The sequence below is a fragment of the Trichomycterus rosablanca genome, chromosome 16 (genome assembly GCF_030014385.1).
Source record: "Trichomycterus rosablanca isolate fTriRos1 chromosome 16, fTriRos1.hap1, whole genome shotgun sequence".
Lineage (NCBI taxonomy): Eukaryota > Metazoa > Chordata > Actinopteri > Siluriformes > Trichomycteridae > Trichomycterus > Trichomycterus rosablanca.
In genome coordinates this window covers 24068333-24090622 of record NC_086003.1, presented here as the reverse complement: position 1 = coordinate 24090622, position 22290 = coordinate 24068333, and the positions used below count along the sequence as shown (strand labels likewise).

The following is a 22290-nucleotide window of genomic DNA, read 5'->3' as shown; positions in this document are numbered from 1 at the left end:
TGCTGCTGTATTTCATTTTAATCCATACAGCCATACCTTAACCATACCTGAATGAAATGTTACAAGTTACTGTATACAGAAACAGCTCAACTTGTAAGGTGAAGTCCAAAATGTTTCGGGAACACGACAAATGTACAAAAGTGACCTGTACACATTTCTCCAGGACTCAAGAATTCAAGATGCCAGCAACAGTGGCACAATCAAACATTGACAGTGGTCGAAACACTATTCAGGCAATGTGCATACAAAACCGTGGCTTGGTTTAGACATTATAAACATTGAAGATTCAAGTGCTCACGATTACAACAATAACTTTTCCAAACTGGGGAGATTGGGGGCAAGGGGATTGACATCATGACATTGTTTCATTCCACCGCAAATCACTATACACTGTCATTCCATTTGAATCGATCAGTGACATCATCTAAGAGGGCCATCTAGAAACACTGGATTCGACACTTAGAAATTAAACATGTAAAATGACAGGACTATGATACTGTCGGGCAGGTTTTACTACGAACACACAGCTTAAGGGGGGAAATGGCATGTGAACATGTCAGTCTCTGAACCAATTTTCATGTCTGCTTTGTCATATTTGGTTTTGGGTTGGTTGATGGTTTTCCTCCGGTGCTACTGTCAGTCGGATGCTCTCCTCCTCAGTGCTACATGAAGTGCATCTGGGAATGAAAAAGAAACCTGTTTGATCATGAACATTTCAGTATATGATATGCAGCGTGTCCTTAATTACATATAATATGGATGTTTTTTATTATAAGAAGTAACTCGCTGATGCTGTGTAAAGTTAATATTGTGAGTTGACAGGTAACATCATACATCATGTAGTACCTGAGCTCCAGGGACAGGGGTGAAAGGGTTGGTGGTGCGAAGCATGGGCTGGTTGTACATCACAGGCTGGGGTGCCATCAAGGGCACTGAACCCATCTGGCCCATGGGAGGAGGAATCTATTGAAACAGAAACACGCAAACACTGTGGGACTGGTGAAGAACACACATGCTTTGCAACATCTAAATTACTACAGTGTTTTAAAATAACTACAGCAGTGGGAAGACTATTTAACCTCTTTAGTAACTGTCATTAATTGTACAATACAAGACCCATGACCATATGGCTGACCATGTGGTTGTTGGAAATCCCATTGCAAAACCATGTAACTAAGTATTAACCCCATAACTCGATGCTTTTGAACACGTTGATAGATAGATAGATAGATAGATAGATAGATAGACAGACAGACAGACAGACAGACAGACAGACAGACAGACAGACAGACAGATAGATAGATAGATAGACAGACAGATACTTTATACATCCCAAGGGAAATGTTTGGCTTTCAGTAGTTGAACAAAAAGAACAAAAAGAAAAACTAATACAAATACACAACATGCTGTTTGTACACAGAAAAAAACTCATCCTTTATCAACCACCTCCACCCCATAATATTTAGTTGAACTCTTTTTATAGGCATTTAATTTAATTTAAACATGTTTAAATCCCATACCATCCCATATACAGGCACTTGGGGGGTTGTCATTGGAAATGCTACCGGAGCTGGTGCCTGAAACAAAAAATAAGAGTAAATATTACATATGACAGTAAATGGTAAATCACAATTTACTTTCACAATTTACAGTAAACTTTCTAAACTAAATGTTTCAATACAAAAAGTAAAATCAAAGTGACACTTACATAGCCAGTATAAATCATCCCATTCTGCAGGAATTAAAGAGAAAAAGAAAGAAGTTGGTGACATAGAAATGCAGTTGCAGTTTGTACTGACTACAGAAAATACTAATTTCTGATTGGCTGGCGGGTATATTTTCTTATATGTGAATAACTATGCTGTAGATCCAGTGATAAATTACAGAATTAAACCTCCTGCTTGCATGTAAACATTCATGAGAATGATACATTTATACTTCACTTTGACCCTTAAATTAACAGTTTTTATTTCACCCTTTTTTCGCGCCCAGATTTGTACATTTTCAAATTTCTTTAGCAACCTCTACCTGCTGCATGATGTCTTTAATGGCCAAGAAGGGACACAAGCTCACATGAAGCTGCCAGCTGCATCTTTTCACTGTCCAGTGTAGGATTACACCAGATAGCCAATGCACATAGAGAGGACCACACTACTTTCACTATATTCTTCTGCTGCTGGTGCAGGTGTCCTGACCAGACATAGCAATCAATGCTGCAGCAGAAAGGAGGGGAGTCCCCATCTGACCTTGCCTCCCTTAGAGTCAAGCCTTGCTGGTGGTGGGCTAACATATTACACCACTGTGCCAGCCGAGTGGCAACTTAATAGATTTTTACATTAGGTTTAATTTGTTTTGTAAACTCAGTAAAAAATAGAATTGAGAGGCAGTGTAACTAATGCTTAAGAAGGATTAAGCCTTGCTTCTGGGCAGTGTAAGGGGTTTTACGATGTCCTCCCTATGTCCACATAAGTGCTTTTTTTCCTCCCAACTTTATGGAAAATGTGTACTGCCAACTTTATATTGCCACCAGATGTAAGTAAATTTGTGTGTTAGTGTTGCCTCTTGATAGACCAGTCTATCAAGACCAGTGTCCCAGAAAAATAAGGAAAAACATATTTATAATGATGTTTTGCCCGTCAGGAGACGGTGTTATCTTTCACATAAGATGTTATAAGGGATTTAAAACCCTAAGATTACCAGTGTAAATGTGTAAACTAAGTTGAATTAAATGGAAAGACTGTAAGTCCATGATCCTACCATCTGTGGCACAGGAATAGGCACAGGAGCCAGGTGTGCATGGCCCCATGCAGCAGTGCCACTCATGGCTTTAGACTGCCAGTGAGATCCTCCTGTGTTTTTTTTCTCCAGGTGGGTCCACTGCATTTCCGGCCTAACAAGAAGAACAATTTTACTATCTGTTTTAGGGTGATAGGTGGAGGACATACACTCTACAATATGTCCTGACGTTTTCCTGAACCTGTAAAATAAAACATCAAATTTTTACTAGAATTCATTAGATAAATTGGATGTGTAAAATGCACAAAAAAGTGAGTATATTTACTTTCACAGTATTTAAATAAAACAATACAAAAACAAGATATTTTTTTAATCAACTTTTTGCAAATAGCTTTTGTAAAAATGAGTAGTTTCTTATTTAAGAATGTGCAGGTGCTTGCATGGTAGCCATTCTCTTTCTTTTTATTCCAGTCAAAATGTTTAAACTTCAAAATGTCCATTAGAAAAACCCTCTAATGTCAAATAACCTTTTAAAATTGAAGATTGTTTGCCAAAATAAATGGGCCAAAATTGAACGTCAATGCTGCAAAAAGCTAATTATTACTTACCATACACACTGATCAGCCATAACATTAAAACCACCTCCATGTTTCTTTAAAGTTCTACAATTACTGACTGTAATCAGTGGTCACCGGACGCTGCCCACGGGGCGCTGTTGGCTGGATATTTTTGGTTGGTGGACTATTCTCAGTCCAGCAGTGACAGTGAGGTGTTTAAAAACTCCATCAGCATTGCTGTGTCTTATCCACTCATACCAGCACAACACACACTAACACACCACCACCATGTCAGTGTCACTGCAGTGCTGAGAATGACCCACCACCTAAATAATACCTGCTCTGTGGTGATCCTGGGAGAGTCCTGACCATTGAAGAACAGCATGAAAGGGGGCTAACAAAGCATGCAGAGAAACAGATGGACTACAATCAGTAATTGTAGAACTACAAAGTGTCTCTATATAGTAAGTGGAGCTGATAAAATGGACAGTGAGTGTAGAAACAAGGAGTGTTATATTTGTGTAATGAGTATAATGTTATGGCTGATCGATGTACATCTCAAAACTTAAAACGTACCTTTGTGTAAGTATATACTGTAGATACATGCTCATATTTTTAAGAAAAAGACAAAATGATGTGTAATTTCATAGTGTATTTATGCATTGAAAGTATTTTAAATAAAAAATAAAAAAATTAGGCTGAATGTGTTTTGACTGTAAGCTCTAGAACATATAGACTATTACAAATAACACAATCTTACTTTTTGGCCAGGTGTCCTCCAAAGTGCAAATCTATGAAAAAAAGAACAAGAAAAAAATGTATTAAAAAATAAATTTAGAAATAAAATACAAATGTAAATGAGTGGTGCTAACATTAATAAAGGACCTACTGCCCACAAGGTTGGCCAAAGAGGAGTCCAGGTCATTAGTCAGTAACTTTCCTCCATTGTGGAACTGTGTGCCTTGGCCATGAACATTTGTGGGCTTCAACAGAGGGCCTGTAGAACACACCATCTGCAGCCAGAGAAATAGCAATGAATAGTGGTTACTCATGCCCCTCTCAACCTTTACAACCTGTTAAACTCACTCTTACACTTTTGACTCACCCAGAGAGGATCCAGTCATGCAGAGCAACGTCCAGGAAAAAAGAAAAACAGTGTCAGATAGTGAAGTTATCACATATAAACAAATGGTGTTAAACTGAAATGTGAATAAATATGTGAGGGTTGTGTAGCTCTGACCTCCCCAGCCATTGTTACAGGCTGGTAGGGTGGTAGACTGAACAGGGGTGTTGAGGTTATGTTGCAGGTCAAAATGATCACTGGTGAAATTGTGAACACTGTTGAACAGGAAGACAAAAATATTCTAGTTTAAAAAATATATTGTACATATAATGTTCTTTAAAATTAAACAGTAGTAATGATCTGTAACCATTCTTTTTATGGTGTTGTCTGTACCCGTTTGTAATGGGTAGATCTGGTGGGCTGGATAGGAGCTCGGTAGCAACACTACTGGTGCAGCTATTGGCACTGCCCACAGACTGCCCGCTGGGAGACACTGTCGGGGTTTGCATGCCGATATCTTTAAGCTGTACTCCCTGGGGAATTGTGAAATAAGAAAAACATCATATCACCTCTTTTTGATTACAATTTATATCAGAAATAAGGTTTAGCTACAAAAATACACTTTATGGTCAGACGTATGTGGACACCTCTCTTAATTATTGCATTCAGGAGTTTCAGTTATACCCACTGCTAACAGGTGTATAAAATGTATAAAAAATATATATGCTCTCCACTTTGTGGCGTCAATTTGGTAAATGCCCTTTTCTGGCACAGCATGACTTGTCCCCTGAGGTCTATTAAGGCATAGTTTATGTCTGGCTTGGAGGAACTCCAGTAGCCTAAACAGAGCCATGACCTTACTCGCATTCACCACCTTTAAAATGTATTCAAACATCAATTATGAGTCAGGACTTTATGTTTCTCAAGATCTGTCGTCCACAATCTTTTGATCATAAAGTGTATCAAGACAGATTTGAGGAAAGTAATAATGGGCATTTTGAATATGTAGTTCTGCATTTTTACACACAAAAGTCCCAACCTTTGTAGGCTGTAATCTGTTGCCCTCTACATCCTGAGTATTCTGTTTCTCATCCCTGCAGAAAGAGGAGTACAAAGGTTTTGGTTTAGATTAAGAGCAATAACACTTTAAAAACATTTTATTTTCTTCCAGAGATTGTAAATGTGTACAACTGCTCGTAGCTATAGCTGTATAATGTCTACTTATTCTGCAAAACTTGTTTCAGTAACCAGATCATGTAGACTTTGCTGAATGACCTTTGAATTCTTTGTTTGTGAGTATGATTTACTATAGCTGGTGTCAAGCTCTGGCCATATAAATAAGGATCCTTATGACAGCACCAAATTAAAAGTACATGGAATAGTGTTTGCTTGCCAAGATCAGGAAAAAGCCCAAACTGTCCCCTCATGGTGAGAAGAAAATGAGTCTGAAAGGTTAACTGTAAGCCAAGAACAGGTTTAGTGAAAAAACAAGTTTACCATGGATTTCATCTCAAAACAAACAAAAGCATCTGAACAAGGTTCAGTAAAATTCTAAATGGTAAAAAAAAAACAGTGTTTCAACTGAGCGCAACAAATCAGATAACTGTATATATATATGTATGATCTATACAAGTTTATGCTAATGTATTTTAGTGGAAAATAATTACTTATTTATACACTGTTGGTTATAAGAAGGACCGATTTACCTTGGTAGAGTTTTAAACATTGTAATAGTGTTTGAAGTTTTTAATGGTTTGAATTTGAAGTACCTGTTGATGGTGGATAGTTCCTTGATTTTCTTGCCTTCCAGAGAGGCGAGATGTTGTTCAAGAGCTTGTAACAAACTACTTGGGGCCTGGAAATGATGCAGTTTGAGGACAATATAAAGATTTCAGGCACATGTGTGGACACATAGTACAACACAAAAGCACAGGGACTCACAAACACACAAAAATACACACAAAGACACCCACACACATCCACACACACTCAGGATCTTACACATGGCTGCATACATACACCACTACAGTCACTCACACATATCACACATAGATTAGCCCTGATTTACTAACAACAGTCTACATGTCAAACATTTTAGAATGAAGTAAGTTTTACTTTACCAAACAGTTAAGGGCTGCTAAGGGGGTATATAGTTGTTATTATAGTTGGATATTTTTGATCCAACAGACTTTCAGAAATTCCACAATAAACTTATAAACTAAACAAATTATAAAAGCTTTTTTTTGGATGAAAAAGTATAAATCATTCGGTTACAGAAACATTTGCAAAAAAACATCACCTGCATACATAAAAATGTAAATGACAATTTGGTCTTGTCTGTGCCCTAAATGGTTGTCACTGTAACTGTGAGCAACTATTTATCCTTGGGCCCCTCAAATAAGAATACACCCTCGCAGGTCATTAGTCCTTTGTGAGATAACACCCACACACATATAAACACACTTACACACACCAATTTACTAAGTAACTAAGTCATTCATTTATACTGAAGTCAATTACAAGTAGAACATTTCCCAGGTGGCATGATGTTGGGAGAAGTAAACTAAAGTACTTAAAGAAAACACACACAGGCAAACTCCAAACTGGCAATAACTACAGCTAAGGTTTAAACCAGGAATTCTGAAGCTGTGTGGCTCCAACAGTTCTTACTGTGCCGAGAATTAACACTATAACCTTACTGACGTGTTGTGTCTCCTTTAACTCTATGTGCTTTTCTTTCCACAGTTATTCAGTAAATCACTGGAACATGGACCATTAAAAATACAATGGCGAGATAGTTAGCTTAGCTAAGTACTTTGCTAAATCTGCAGTCAATTAATGTCTGCTTATGTAGATTTTTAAAAAGGAAAAAAACATCTATTTGTCCACTGAAGTAAATGACATGCTTTGATGACGCCTGTTTTAAATTTACTGTGTACTGTAAGACCTGCCCTCTATTAGGTTGCACTTATAAAGCACTTTTTTATCTGGAGTCTTAGTAAACCAGGGCCATATAATTCACACAGACACATCAGACTGGCTCCTTCTCACTCTTTTACTCACATCAATTCATTCATTCACAAAGACGCACATATAAAGAGTCAGACAGAGAAGATCTGCATAACCTAATAGTGTTTATGAGCCTCTAAATTAAAAGGGAGATAAAGCAAAAGATTCAGGTAGGAGACACTTATTCATGCAATAATGTGTTATTTCTCATGCAAGATTTCTAACACTTCATACGCGGCTTGTGAAACAAACTGAAATCAAGGACTTCTCAAGGGGGGGAGTCAACTATGAGACACGAGAACAAGACTGACCTACAAGAGGGACCTTTTCTGACCATGCAGAGCAGTTTATATTGCACAGACAGAAGAAGCCACAGTGTGACCAGTCAAACTTTGGATTCCATCTGGATTTTAATTTCAGGATCATATGACATATTTATGTGGTTTTGAGTAGCGCAGCAAAAGCATGGCTTTTGATAAAGAAAAATAAAATAAAAAAACATTTGGAAGCCAAAGCAGGTTATTTTGAGGAAGGCAGATGCTGGATGAGAACTTGAGTTGGCCATTTTTAAAATAGGTAACTTTGGGCTGAAGATATATGGGTGTAAACACATGTCCAACTGTTTGTTGTCTTTGTTATTTAATATACTTCCAAGTTTTGCTTTGAGTGTAGGAACAGATATGATTGGATTGTGCTGCAGTTCCTATACAAACTTAAAGTTAAAAGCATATATGGTACACAATTGATTTTGCACATCTGTTACCAATTGGTGAGGATAAAGAACATGAACTTTATTGTAAATGCTTTTGGTTACATAGCGTATCTTTGTTTATACTCATTAATACATACTTTATTTGTCCTTGTTTATAAGTATAAACTGAAAAGTCATGTAATGTCAATGTAAAGTGTATTCATGCACTGGGAATAACAAATGCAAAACACATTACATTAAATAACAAAAATAAGTGGTTAAATCCTTTCTTTGCCCACTGTATATCTGCAGTGCAATTTGGGTGTGAACACCTCACTACCCATGAATACAGCCCAATGTGAGTCGACTGAATTGTCCCCTGGTTTACGTTCACTCTTTATGAGAACCATGTTGTTCTGACACAGCATTTGCCTTTCAACGACTAGACTTGTTCACCCTGCATGCCAGTTTAAGGGATTTCCACTAATAATAATAATAGAACAGATTTCTCAGACACTCTCAATCTAAAAATGAGTGTCACTCTAAAAAAAAGCCCACTGAGAAATCTGAAACAAAAGCAACAAAACACTTACCAAAAATAGAAAAAAACAAGAAGTAAAATAAACAGTTATATTGCTGTAGGAGTGTACAAAAGGCCATAGATAACTGAATGTCAGTCATTTAATTTGTTGCACATAGGATTGTTTACACAATTTTGAGTGAGTTTATATGCACAATGACAATCTGATATTTGAAGAATATATAAGAAATATGACACTAACAATTTGGTTATTATTTAGATTATTTTGATTAGAAAAGAAAAAGATTGAGAAAAAGACAGAGCAGGTTTTTGTATTTTCTATCCTGGTCGGGTTGCGTCACTGGGCTCAGGCAGGAATACCACCAATTTATTGCGGGATTTCAACCATTACCCCTCAGACATGGCCTATCAGGTCTGTCTAGGTTTAAATCTTAGCTATAATAGACCACTGCACCATCCAAACACACAAATTTCAACATTTAAATCACAATGCTGGGATTTATGGTGACAAGAAATTTAGCAAGTCCAAGTATTAATAAAGTTTGACACATAAACTTTGCAACATTTCCTGCTATGCAAAGATTTTTAATTTACTGACCCCACAAAATTTTGTCTATTATCTCCAAGGTTCATCTAATATCAAATATATATATTTAAAATGAATTATTGCAAACTCTAGTTTGGATGTACTACTTAGAGATTTGATTAGGTTGCACACGTAAACCCACTCACATTTGTTTTTGGGAGACATTATTGATTTGGCCTTTTTAACACTGCTTCAGCTTTAACAAGCGTAAACAAGGCACCCCTGTATTTAAAATGCTTTTAACATGGTTAGGTACCACTGTGTAGTATGCCAGCCCAACACCTTCAGGAGTCCCTGTCTGATGTAGATGAAAATGTCAAAAATGCCAAATGATGGCAAACTGAAGGGGGAAATGTGTGCCCAGCACCCCTCTGTCAGTTGGCATGGAGTGTAATTGGGATGAGATCAGCAAAGACCAGCCTAAATTGAAGGCCTTTTAATGTATTTTAATGTGGTTGGTGACTATAAATGTCAGATGGTGCCAGGCAGAGTTTTGTCCCCTGCTCCAGTTTTAGGGCATTCTGCTTATTGTGCACATTCACTACTCTTCCCGAAGCTACTAATGTGAAATACAGTCAGATTCAGAATCACTGGCACCCCTGGTAAAGATGGGTGAAAAAGAAAATTAAGTCAATTTGGTTATTTAGCCCAATCCTATACTGCAAATTTATTAGAAATTTTAATTTAATACCTATAGATTATAGTAAACAAAGTGTAACCAAACATTGTTTTAACCAATTTCAACCAATATTTTACTTTGTGTGTTTAAAAAACCATTACTGGTCATTCATGACTTTCTGTTTCTGTCTAAGGAGAACACAGATTCTTAAATACTGTTTAACATAGGAGGACCACAGAAACAAATAGTAAAATCAGACCTTTATAATTCAAGTGCTTTAAAACAACCACAGCTGTTTTTAACCTCCATGTATAGAGGAGAATTTGCCCCCATGTACAGTGAGAAGAAAGATTAGAAAGGCAAAACCTATGTTTAAAAACTATTTAAACTGCATGTTGTTGACAAACTGGAGATCCTCTGGCCATCTTTGCTCATCAAAGACTCAGCCTTTTCTGGATGCTGGCATGGAGTTCACTAGACACATAGCGGCTTTAATTGGAAAGGTTTTATGATCAGATAAGACCAAAATAGAGCTTTTTGGCAACAAATGCTCAATGGTTTTTGATGTTTTGGAGCTATTTTTGCTGGGAACCTATTCATTTGTAGACACAGCATCATGCACTCTGTAAATAACCAGAAGGTTTTAAAGGGAAATTTGGCTGCTTCTCAAAACTGAATTATGGCTGCAATGTTGCAGAAGTTCAATGATTAAATACATTTGATCTAAAAACTAAACCCCACTAAGAAGCTAACTAAGTAGTACTGAAGGAAAGTGTTTACAAAAGATAGTCGAGAAGGCTGGAGAGAATCTGTATCAACCTTCAGTTTTGGGATTCTCAGATTGCTGTTATGCTGGCAAATAAAGGTTCTTCAAAATACTAAATGCAGGAGTACTAGTTACTGTGCCATGTGGTTTTATTAAAAACAGTTAGGGATTAATACGTTTTTAATTAAATGTTATGTTTCTACCATACCAGTTTAAGATTGAGCTATTTAAGACATTTTTATAATATTTGAACCACTTTTACCAAGGGTGGCAATACTTCTGGAGCTGACTGTACCTGACCAGTGCAGAGATATAAAGCAATGGTGAGAACCTGTATTGTAAAAGCTAAATGCTACCTACAGTCTGATACTATTTACAAACACTTATGCCAGGCACAAACACCATTCAGCTATACATCACGAGCACTGGAATTGAGCGATTTAAATTTCTCATGGATTTTAACCAGTAAGAAACAATGGCTTGAAGAGCAAGCACTTAATCCTAATGAGACGGTACTGCAAACCCTGATAGCCTTAAATTGCTGAAATGCTGAGCTAGGACACATGGCATTGTTCAAGGCATGAGCTTTATTAATGAGAGCTTCTCTGAGGTCAAAGAAGACTAGCTTTAGTACCCATTTACCTCTGATGAAAATAGAAAATGCAAAACATTGCAGCACATCGGATTCCCGGGGAGAGCGCGGTATGGAGTAAGTTTCTGGACGCCCCTATCCTAAAAGTCTGGTAGATGAGGGGTAAACACAGAAGAATGGGGGCTGGGAATGAAGGTCTATGGGGTGAGGTGGGAATGATAAGTTAGGGTGAAGCCACATGGCAGAAATCGAGATGAAATGTGCCACTAACCTGTGAGAGATCTGGGATGTCAACCTGATCAATTCCAACTTGCTGTGACACAAAAAAGAAAAGGAGGGAGGAGAATGCAAACCAAAATGTGGAACAAAAAAGGCACAAAACCAGAACAGAAAAATAGGTATGTGGAGAAAAGAGGAAGAATAAAGAATAAGGAAAAAGATTTATTACTCCATGCGGCGTGTGTGTGTGTGGGTGGTTAAAAAAATATGGACAAACTGTATGTACATAGACAAGGATTTGGATGTTGGCATCATGGGTGATAAAACAATGAAATGTTACTATGTGAATAATGAAAGATTCATATGACTAGGTGAGAAACATCCAAAAGAAACACACAACTAATGTTGACTTTGAAAAGAAACAGGACAAGAAAAAAATGGCATACACACATTGTTATACAAATAAATAAATGTGCTCTTAAAGTCAACTTTAGTCTGTTTTTGGATAGCACCCAGGTCCTGAAGAGACATATTACTTGATCAAAAGAATTAAAACAATACATCTAGTTATCAAGCTGGATGTGCTTAGCAATCTTTTAAATTAGCTTCCATACACAATTTAGAAATAAAAGCAAAAAGCTTAATCCAAAAATAAAAATGTAGCACAGGTATCAATATCATTTTGGCTTTAATGCCAGTCTCTCTTTTTGTTCAGACATCTGGCAGTGTCACATAGACATTATGACAATTAGTCTGCCTTTACCCTGAAGATTTATGTCTGATATAAATACAGAAAGTGGTGCCACATTGACAACTGTGCCTCACATTTATACTGCATATATTGCTTATGTAAGATTTTTTAAAACTGAACTTGTTGGTTTATTTGAATAGAAACTACTGTAAACATTACTGCTGATAGACTGAGAGACATCTTGCATGCAGTGCAGGCAGCAGAACAGGCAAAATTAGGGGAACCTTTAATAAAACTGAACCAAAAGCCAACAGTGGCGCTAATTAAAAAAAAAAAAAAAAAAAAAAAAAAAAAAAAAATGGGCCTGTAATGAACAGCCCAACAACCCATGCAATAAAAATATTCAAAACGTTTTACCTCGGCCACTTTGAGAAACTCTGACAGTTTGGTCATCCTGATTAGAAACCTCTTGTAGATTTCCAAAGCTTCTTTACACTGCTGCTTCTTCATATCAAAATATTTCTCTTTGAAATGAAAAAGAGGATTAGTACAACAGATAGATTCATACTCATTTTCTACTGACACAATGCTGTCAGCATTTTTCTAAATTCCCCCACATTTGAAAATAATTTCTCTGTTTCCGTCTAAAAAATCTCACAAATGAAGACAACAGCAACCACAAACTACTGTACAGCTTAAGCCTTGCATCAAGCAAGAATGGGCAAAAATCTTGAAAAACTGCAACAATAAGTATCTTCAGTTTCCAAATGATTAAAAAATGTAATTAACAGTGTAATAGTAAAAGTATAATAGTAAAGGTGATGTAACACCGTGGTAAACATGCCTCTGTTCTGTCTTTTTGTGTGTGTTTCAAGTGTGTTTCAAATTAGTCTGCAAAAAATCTAATCAAATAAGCAGTATTTTCTAGAACAAAAAATGTGTTTTATTACAGTTTTGGGGGCTGTTTATTTTTAAGAGTTGTGTACATTGTAAATCAAGCAGTTTATATTTTTTTATTCTTATATGGTGCCATTAGCTAATCAGTGTTTATAGCAGGCATTTTGTAAGGTCCTCATATGCCAAGAATGATGATTCCCGACAAATACTGTTTTTATGGAAAAGTATGAAATTACCCCTAATGATGCACTGGTACTAAAACCAGCATCTGCACCATCATTAAAAAGGAGCTATGAGTATTTAACTTAATTCAGAAAAATCTTCAGCAAACAACACAATATCATAAATTATGTTATAAATTATATAAATCAGCAAAATCATACCATAGCAACAATAATGTACAGAAGTTGTATAAACAAAGCTAAAAGATTTTACCTAAAAGGTTTATGACCCCCTCATTATAAGCAGCAAATACGCGGATAGAGTCCTTGAAGAGCAGCATGAAGGCACCATTGATCACACCATTGGTCAGTACATTAGAGCTGGCCTAGAGGGAAAATCGCAATAACATACGTAATTACACTTTTAAAGTGGTTGGAGTGTGATGTGATTGCATTCCTTTAATGTATTTGCCTGTAGGAGACACTGCAGTGATTCTGACTGGTGTACACGGTCTGTGGCATCTTCAAGATCTTTCTGGACTCATTAAAGGATCAGTTCGGCAAAACAGTCTAATCACATGATTTTTTTACTAAGCCCAAAGGTAGTTTATCATTCAAGGCATGTTTGCTTCTTTAGTCTTGCACTGAAGCTACATGGTTTATGCAGCTATACAAAGGAAGTCTGTCCAACCCAAAATGCTCTTCATAAATACATTCCCCAATCCTTCTTGATGGTCTTGGGGTTTCAGTGATATTTAAAACTGTTCTTTCCCTGACATAGGAAGGAAGAGGGGCTGTTGTGCCTAAACCCCCCCTAAAACCTGAGCGAGGAGAGAATAAATTAAATTGAGACTGGAGATAAAAACGAATGAAATGGATAGAGAAAAGCACTTTCACATAATATATCAGCATGAAACTTGCTGTATCAGGCTGCAAACAGAGCAGAGGAGAACTGTTGTGTTCCAAATAGCCTCCTACAGTGCCTTGCAAAAGTATTCAGCCCCCTTGAACTTTTCAACCTTTTGCCACATTTCAGGCTTCAAACATAACGATATGAAATTGTAATTTTTTGTGAAGAATCAACAACAAGTGGGACACAATCGTGAAGTAGAACGAAATTTATTGGATATTTTAAACTTTTTTTAGAAATAAAAAACTAAAAAGTGGGGCGTGCAATATTATTCAGCCCCTTTACTTTCAGTGCAGCAAACTCACTCCAGAAGTTCAGTGAGGATCTCTGAATGATCCAATGTTGACCTAAATGACTGATGGTGATAAATAGAATCCACCTGTGTGTAATGAAGTCTCCGTATAAATGCACCTGCTCTGTGACAGTCTCAGAGTTCTGTTTAAAGCGCAGAGAGCATCATGAAGACCAAGGAACACACCAGGCAGGTCCGAGATACTGTTGTGGAGAAGTTTAAAGCCGGATTTGGATACAAAAAGATTTCCCAAGCTTTAAACATCTCAAGGAGCACTGTGCAAGCGATCATATTGAAATGGAAGGAGTATCAGACCACTGCAAATCTACCAAGACCCGGCCGTCCCTCTAAACTTTCAGCTCAAACAAGGAGAAGACTGATCAGAGATGCAGCCAAGAGGCCCATGATCACTCTGAATGAACTGCAGAGATCTACAGCTGAGGTGGGAGACTCTGTCCATAGGACACAATCAGTCGTACACTGCACAAATCTGGCCTTTATGGAAGAGTGGCAAGAAGAAAGCCATTTCTCAAAGATATCTATAAAAAGTCACCTGGGAGACACACCAAACATGTGGAAGAAGGTGCTCTGGTCAGATGAAACCAAAATCGAACTTTTTGGCCACAATGCAAAATGTTATGTTTGGCGTAAAAGCAACACAGCTCATCACCCTGAACACACCATCCCCACTGTCAAACATGGTGGTGGCAGCATCATGGTTTGGGCCTGCTTTTCTTCAGCAGGGACAGGGAAGATGGTTAAAATTGATGGAAAGATGGATGGAGCCAAATACAGGACCATTCTGGAAGAAAACCTGTTGCAGTCTGCAAAAGACCTGAGACTGGGACGGAGATTTATCTTCCAACAAGACAATGATCCAAAACATAAAGCAAAATCTACAATGGAATGGTTCACAAATAAACGTATCCAGGTGTTAGAATGGCCAAGTCAAAGTCCAGACCTGAATCCCATCGAGAATCTGTGGAAAGAGCTGAAAACTGCTGTTCACAAACGCTCTCCATCCAACCTCACTGAGCTCGAGCTGTTTTGCAAGGAAGAATGGGCAAAAATTTCTGTCTCTCGATGTGCAAAACTGATAGAGACATACCCCAAGCGACTTGCAGCTGTAATCGCAGCAAAAGGTGGCGCTACAAAGTATTAACGCAAGGGGGCTGAATAATATTGCACGCCCCACTTTTCAGTTTTTTATTTCTAAAAAAAGTTTAAAATATCCAATAAATTTCGTTCCACTTCACGATTGTGTCCCACTTGTTGTTGATTCTTCACAAAAAATTAAAATTTCATATCGTTATGTTTGAAGCCTGAAATGTGGCAAAAGGTTGAAAAGTTCAAGGGGGCTGAATACTTTTGCAAGGCACTGTATATACAAAATAGTGTGTTAAATTTAGTGTGCTAAATTTGATTTTGACTAAAGATATTTCATGCACAGTGTAAAACAGTCTTCATTCTTTAAAGGTTAGATGTAGATTTTTGTTGACAGTTTGTTCACTGAGACCTTCACAGAGCAGTTCTGATTGTGCACAGTATTAAACAGTCTGTGGATTGTACTACCCACATCTCTAAAACAACTGTTATTTATTTAATTTGTATTAATACTTAAATAAGGATTGAGAAAGCATATTATTTAAACAGTAGATTGGCCAACAAGGGCATTCACACTTAAAATATGCCAGTGGTTGCCAGATTTCTGACAGTCCACACGTTGCTGTGCTTTTTAGGTTAGGTTTTTATTTAAAGTTCAGTCAGTGAATTAGATCCAAAATATGTTGTCACACCTAACTAGAATACAAATGTACCAGACGCATTCTGCACAAATTGGATATAACATCTCATTCTGGAAGCTTCATATCAGCAAAATGTCAAAATGCAGGTAACTGATAAATGAGATTAGTGATAACACTGCAGTGAGGGATCAGTTATTCAGCACCTGTAACTGCAGCTAGGAGAAAATTCACAGTTTGTGAACACTGCTGCCAAGCAGTTGCTGCTTATTTATTTTATATTGTGTGTGTGTTCATTTAAATTGCGTTAATTCACACTCACACTCCTACATTCAGCTGGCAGCCAAACCTACTTAAAACATCTTTCTGCATGCCTAATTAAATCACTCTACCAGCTGTGCCAATTCCTTTAATACCATAAATTAGATATCAAAGGCAACCAGTCATACATGACAGGCAAGTTTGTGATTAACTCGTTCTACCTCAAAGTCCAGAAGGGCATCCAGCTGGTTCTGAATGATCGGGAGAGTCTTCATCAGCTTCTCTGTGCTCATGGTGCGCATGACCCCATCAATGCTACAACAGAGAGAGTTTACTTTAGATATCATAATGATAAAAATAAAGATAGGCTTGCATTTCAGTATTAATGCTGTAATTGTGGTCTTTTAATTTTTGCAAAACTGACCAACTCACCCCCTTTTCATCTTGGTAAAGTCCACTGCTACCAGCCTGTAGGACATTGCCCTTTCATTAAGGTATCTACTATACCGTCTGATGTAGGTGGACATGTCATAACCTAGCAAAAACAAAGCATGTTTTTTACCAGTAATCACAATTTACCAGTGTGAAAACACATTTGCAGGGTGGTATTGTTTTTTATGCTGTACTCACCTTGTAATGCCCCTTTATCTATGAAATTATTCAAGTTAAAGAGTGTGCTTCTGGATGCGAGATACTGGATGAACCTCTGTTTAAAATAAATAAATGCATAAGATAATACACAAAGGTTTTATAAGTTATTTAGTACTAACATAAATGAGCTTGCAAAGTCTAATGGAGTGTGGGAGTGATAACTTAGCATACTGTGGGTAATTAAGAGAGCTTTAATCAATATAATTAATTCTCATTTTTATTAAGCACTTCATCCCACTCAGGGTCACAGTGGGGTTGATCTAATTCCATACATATCACACACAGCTGGAATTTATCTTGAGAGATAAAAGTGTTTTCCATGCAAATGTACAGTGGTGGCCAAATTTACATTAATTTAATACAATGTTTTTCATCAAACATCATATAGGCAGCTTAACAATTTAAGTAAAAAAAATTCATGAATTTCAGTATGTGGTATGGCTATATTTATTATAAGTAAGCAATATTAAGCTTCTGATGAGCTTGTCTGAGCATCTGCTTCAATTAAAAGGATTAGACTGAAGGAAACTTGACCTTTTGAACAAAGGAACTGACATGGTTCATTGTACATGTGCCAGCTTTTCATTCGTGCCAAATATTTTTTGTATTTTTCTTATTTCACTCAAATCTTCCTGATTATATGATAAAAAGAAAAACATTTGATTAAATTAAAAAATATACAAAAAAGAAGCATGTTCATTGTTTCCAAAACAGTCTTATGAAATGGTAATACTGCAGCTCAAAAAATACAAAATGCCACACTGCATTAAGGCATATGCCATCTTACCTCATTGCCATACATCATTAGATGATGTGTGGTGATAAGAGTCTTAAACACCACAACCCAGCTTTGATTGGTCGTCCTCTCAATCAGCGTATCCGCCAAGTGAGGTATATTCACACTCAGCTCATTGGTGCAATGCATCAGATCTGAAAATTTCACAAAAAACTGAGATATGACTAAGAGTACACTTATGATACCAGAACCACACAGAACAATGAACAGAATGCTTGTGGATTGTAAATAAGACCTTCTGTATTACTAACAATGACACTGCTGACAATGACGGTACGATTGATGCGCACCTTTCCTTACGTCCCTCAAGCATGCTGTTCTAAACTAGTTAACTCAGTGTTTAATTGATTTCCTGAGGCCTTAATCAGTTGGGCATGGAGGTTATTTGTGAATTAAAGTAAAGCTTCATGACTCTGGTCTCTTTCAGGCATCAGCAAACAGTGGAAATGAATTTGATTCATTTTGATGTAACTTTGGCTCTGTCCTACAAATTCAGTAGCTTCACCATGTTGGAGAATTATAATATTCATACATGCCTGGGGTTTATTTTCATATTTATATTCATAGCACAGCCAGTACGGAATTTTCAGAGTTCAAAGTAATTAATGAAGAGGTCGACAGGTACAATGTTCCAGGAATTTGAAGTGAGTTAAAGCTATAATGTTCTTACTTGGATGTAATGAAAATGTACCCAGTGTGAGATGAAGTACTGTGGAACATCAGATCAACTACAGAAGCAAGTGCAATTTAAGGCAGGGGTGGACTCACTGGTTGTAAAAATTTAATGGAGCCTTCGGCATCTCCCTTATCCAAAGATAAGTTAAGACGGCATTGAGTCGTCCAAAAATAATCAACACTGCTTTTACTGACTACCCCTCATTATAAACTTAATAAAGATTTGTGGGGCTTAATTCTTTATAGATGGATTTGTCTCCACTAAGAACCACTGACTATTTCGTGAAAGCGTGTTGATACTGATGTGGCAAAAATGGCAAAGCATCACATAAAAGCAGTACATTATTACATCTGTGATGTTCTGCATGAACTGAAGAGACTCCATTCTGTAACTGTAAAGGTGACGGAATTTGATTAACATAATACACTATGTAACCAAAGACCAGGATCAAACCGGCTCCCTGGATTTTGCAACACCAACACCCAAACAAAGCAAAAATAAAGGTTAATTGTTTTGTGCATGCTTCATCATAGCATGCCTGTTATATCCTAGATACTATACCCCATGCTTCTGTTAATATTACCTACTCAACAACAGGCCTTTAGGTGCCTGGTGGGCGTCTTATTGCTTACCTCAACCCAAACCACAAAGCCTTAAATCAGTGAAATTTAATAATGTTAAAGCACACATTCCTGGCACAACATGCTTAACAATATTGCAGTCAAACCTAATTTTCAGTGGTGCATGCATATTTTTGGATGCCCTGACAGGGAATATGGTTTATTCCCATCTATTTACTGGAAAGGGCACCAGTCCATTTCAGGGCACCATACATTTATTCATATACACTCACTCACACCTGGGGGCAATTCAGAGGACCCAGTTACTGACATTTTTGTGAGGCAGGAGGAACCCTGGAACAGTGTAGCACCAACACCTGAACTTAGCTCATGTCAAGCTAATTGTTTTGGGCATGGTTTACCTAGCATGTCTCTTTTTTCACACTATGCCCTTTGTAGTAGGTGATGGTTTCTACTCATAAAACAGATTTTAGATGCCTGAGTGGGCTCATCATTGTTCAACACATCTAAGCATTCATGTGTAGTCTGGCCTGGTGGTCAGTCGTGCATGCATACTGTTGGGCAGTGTGTCATCTAGGCTACTGATGCCCTAAACGAGGGGTAGGGGTACCTACCATATAACAATTGTATTCATTTATTCATCTTAGTAAACGCTTAACCCTAATCAGGATTATATTGGTTCCAGAGCTTTTTCAGGAGATTCTGGGCACCACTCACACAGACTATTACTGGATCAAACCCAGATTTCTGGACATCCAAATGAAGCTGATGTAAAGGTTAATAGTTTTGTGCATGCTTTGACAGGAAATGTCTGTTATACACATAACCCCTGTGCCCTTGATATTATAACCTTCTCATCATGCAGCGTTTAGATGTCTGTCACTGTTAAACACCTAGATTTTTATGTGCATAATCAGACATTGCAGTCAGGCCTGATAATCACTAATGCATACTGTTGGTAGGTGTGTCATTTAGGCTAATGATGCCCTGAAATGGAGTTCTATTCATGCTGTACCAGCTTAACCTTTAACACAATAATGTCCTTTATTTATTCATTCAATCATTCGTATTTATTAACTGCTTAATCCTGGTAAAGGTCATATTGGTTCCAGAGTCTTTTTATGGAACATTGGGTACCACACACTGGGCATTAGGTTACCACAGGGCATTCAGTCACTTATTCATTCATTCATTCATATTCACTCATACCTTTAAATTGCACAATTTAAAACAGCCAATCCATCTTCGGGATGTTCTAGGGAGAAACCTGGATTTTTGGAGCTGTGCATCACCACCAACTGAACAAACGATTATGCATTATTTATTTTATTACCACAAGCCCTGCATGGTGGACGGTGTTTGCCTCTCGATAATCAGCTTGTAGATGCCGATGTATGCATCTCATTGTTTAACGCGTAATCAGGCATTGCAGTAAGGCCTTATGGTCAATGGTGCATGCGTATTAATGGTAAGTGTTATCAAGGCTGCTGATGCCCTGAAAATGGGGCACGATTCGTGCTGTACCAGTGCAGTAGTAACCTGACCTTCAGTGTAATTGGGACGATGCTTGGCGCGTAGGGGAGATTAAGGGTGAAAGGATGGACGTGAATCAATGGGATGCGAGTGAACACTGATAGATCGGGACAAGCCCACAATCGAAAGGAACATAACACCAGGGGTTTATGAAGATTAATGAATGGATGAATGGATGGCATTGTGAAGGGCGATGTGTGGTTAACCTACACTCAAGGTGCTTCTTCTTGGGCGCGCTGACTTCGTGCGTCGTGGCCTTGCACACGGCTTTGCTGATGGCTGAGCCGCTCATACTGTGCTGCGCCGCGGCGATCCGGTCCGTGATAGACTGTCCCGACATTTTCGGCTCTTCGTGTAGAAATCGATCAAAGGACGTTTTCACTGCAGGGGAGGATTGAGGACGCACTTGATCTCTTTCCGGACCGTGGGCAGAGGATGCGCTGACATTCAGATGAACGGACGGTGCCAGCAATCAAGGACGAGCCACAAAATGCGCACCAAATACGATCACACCTTCACCGGCCTGATTTACGAATAAAAAAAATAATAATAATTTTTGAGATGTAGCTACTGATGTAGATCAGACTTTACTACCTGCAATAGGGCATCACTAAGATGACTGCCACCCTCCGCCGGTTAACCATGTAACTGCTGCTGTAGCCTAGAGGATCACGACCATATAGTTACTGTCTCGGTTCAAACGAGCTCCGGTGATGTGAAAATCTGCAGCAGAATGACGTCCCGATTTACGTTACACAGAGCCGCAGATCAGACTGGCATCAGGCTAGCTGATAAAAACCATTGTCAGATTCCTTCAGTCTGCCTCCTCACAAAAGCCAACAAAAGATCAGTCTATGAATCTCCAAAGGGCATCTGGTCCTAATGACGCACATTCAACATGCCAACCAAGGACATTCTATATTTCTCTATCACAGCTGCAATTCCAGCTTCTCCTCCAGTTCAGATCTGGACCCTCAGCGCAAAATGGCAGTAGAGGAATCAGGTGACCTGAGGAGGAGGAGGAGGATAAGGAGGAGGAGGAGGAGGGTGTCAGTCTATCCGGGGTGGGCATCTTAAAGTGCATTCCCCTATGCACTCATAAAACATGTTCAGCAAATAACGTTTTTATTTATTGAATAATTAAAAAAGCAGTGTCTCAGTGGGGCCAGAGGGACCTGCATGGACTAGGTCTCAGTCAAGGTGCCGATAAAAACCAGACCAAGCATTGCGAAGACATTCCAGTGACTAAAGGCAAGGTTTGAATCCAGATCTTTAAGAACCTGATGCTATGTGCCACCCACCCCACCTGCTGCACCACTGTACCTTCCTCCAGTAAATACCGTGCCTGGAAATAAAAAATATTATTATACATATTATATATTTTATGGACAAATGTATGTGACTGACATGGAGCCCTGTGGCACGGTGACTAAGCGGATAGCACTGTCGCTGTAGGTTCGATTCCCAGGTGGGGTGGTCCGGGTCCTTTCTGTGTGGAGTTTGCATGTTCTCCCCGTGTCTGCGTGGGTTTTCTCTGGGTGCTCCAGTTTCCTTCCCCAGTCCAAAGACATGCAAGTGAGGTTAATTGGAGATACAAAATTGTCCATGACTGTGTTCGATATAACCTTGTGAACTGATGAATCTTGAATGAGTAACTATCATTTCTGTCATGAATGTAACCAAAGAGTGTAAAACATGACATTAAAATCCTAATAAAACA

At 38.1% G+C, this 22290-nt stretch overlaps 1 protein-coding gene across 2 annotated transcripts; it reads right to left on the bottom strand.

Moving 5' to 3' along the window:
- Positions 1 to 2: 2 nt before the first annotated feature.
- Positions 3 to 21535, bottom strand: LOC134330747 (phosphatidylinositol-binding clathrin assembly protein-like). Of its 2 annotated transcripts, XM_063011985.1 has the most exons (19): positions 20781 to 21535; positions 17772 to 17914; positions 16964 to 17039; positions 16766 to 16868; positions 16555 to 16648; positions 13403 to 13514; positions 12488 to 12594; positions 11432 to 11473; positions 6126 to 6211; positions 5396 to 5450; positions 4750 to 4889; positions 4534 to 4631; positions 4183 to 4290; positions 4054 to 4084; positions 2758 to 2890; positions 1709 to 1732; positions 1521 to 1577; positions 847 to 963; positions 3 to 677 (listed from the first exon to the last, which is right to left on the bottom strand). In XM_063011985.1, exons 1-19 carry the CDS (start codon positions 20908 to 20910, stop codon positions 663 to 665), a joined length of 1671 nt encoding a protein of 556 aa, XP_062868055.1. In that variant the 5' UTR covers positions 20911 to 21535; the 3' UTR covers positions 3 to 662. The 2 variants fall into 2 exon arrangements, with proteins under 2 accessions (XP_062868055.1, XP_062868056.1); XM_063011986.1 differs by lacking the exon at positions 11432 to 11473.
- Positions 21536 to 22290: the final 755 nt, after the last annotated feature.

Bases quoted from the DNA above. Each gene is read 5' to 3' on its own strand.
- LOC134330747 (XM_063011985.1), bottom strand. From the start codon at position 20,910: ATGTCGGGACAGTCTATCACGGACCGGATCGCCGCGGCGCAGCACAGT. The intron at 11,474-12,487 runs GTAAAACGTTTT...TTTGTGTCACAG, and splicing joins AGTTTCTCAAAGTGGCCGAG to CAAGTTGGAATTGATCAGGT. The intron at 4,890-5,395 runs GTTGGGACTTTT...ACAATTCCCCAG, and splicing joins ACAGATTACAGCCTACAAAG to GGAGTACAGCTTAAAGATAT.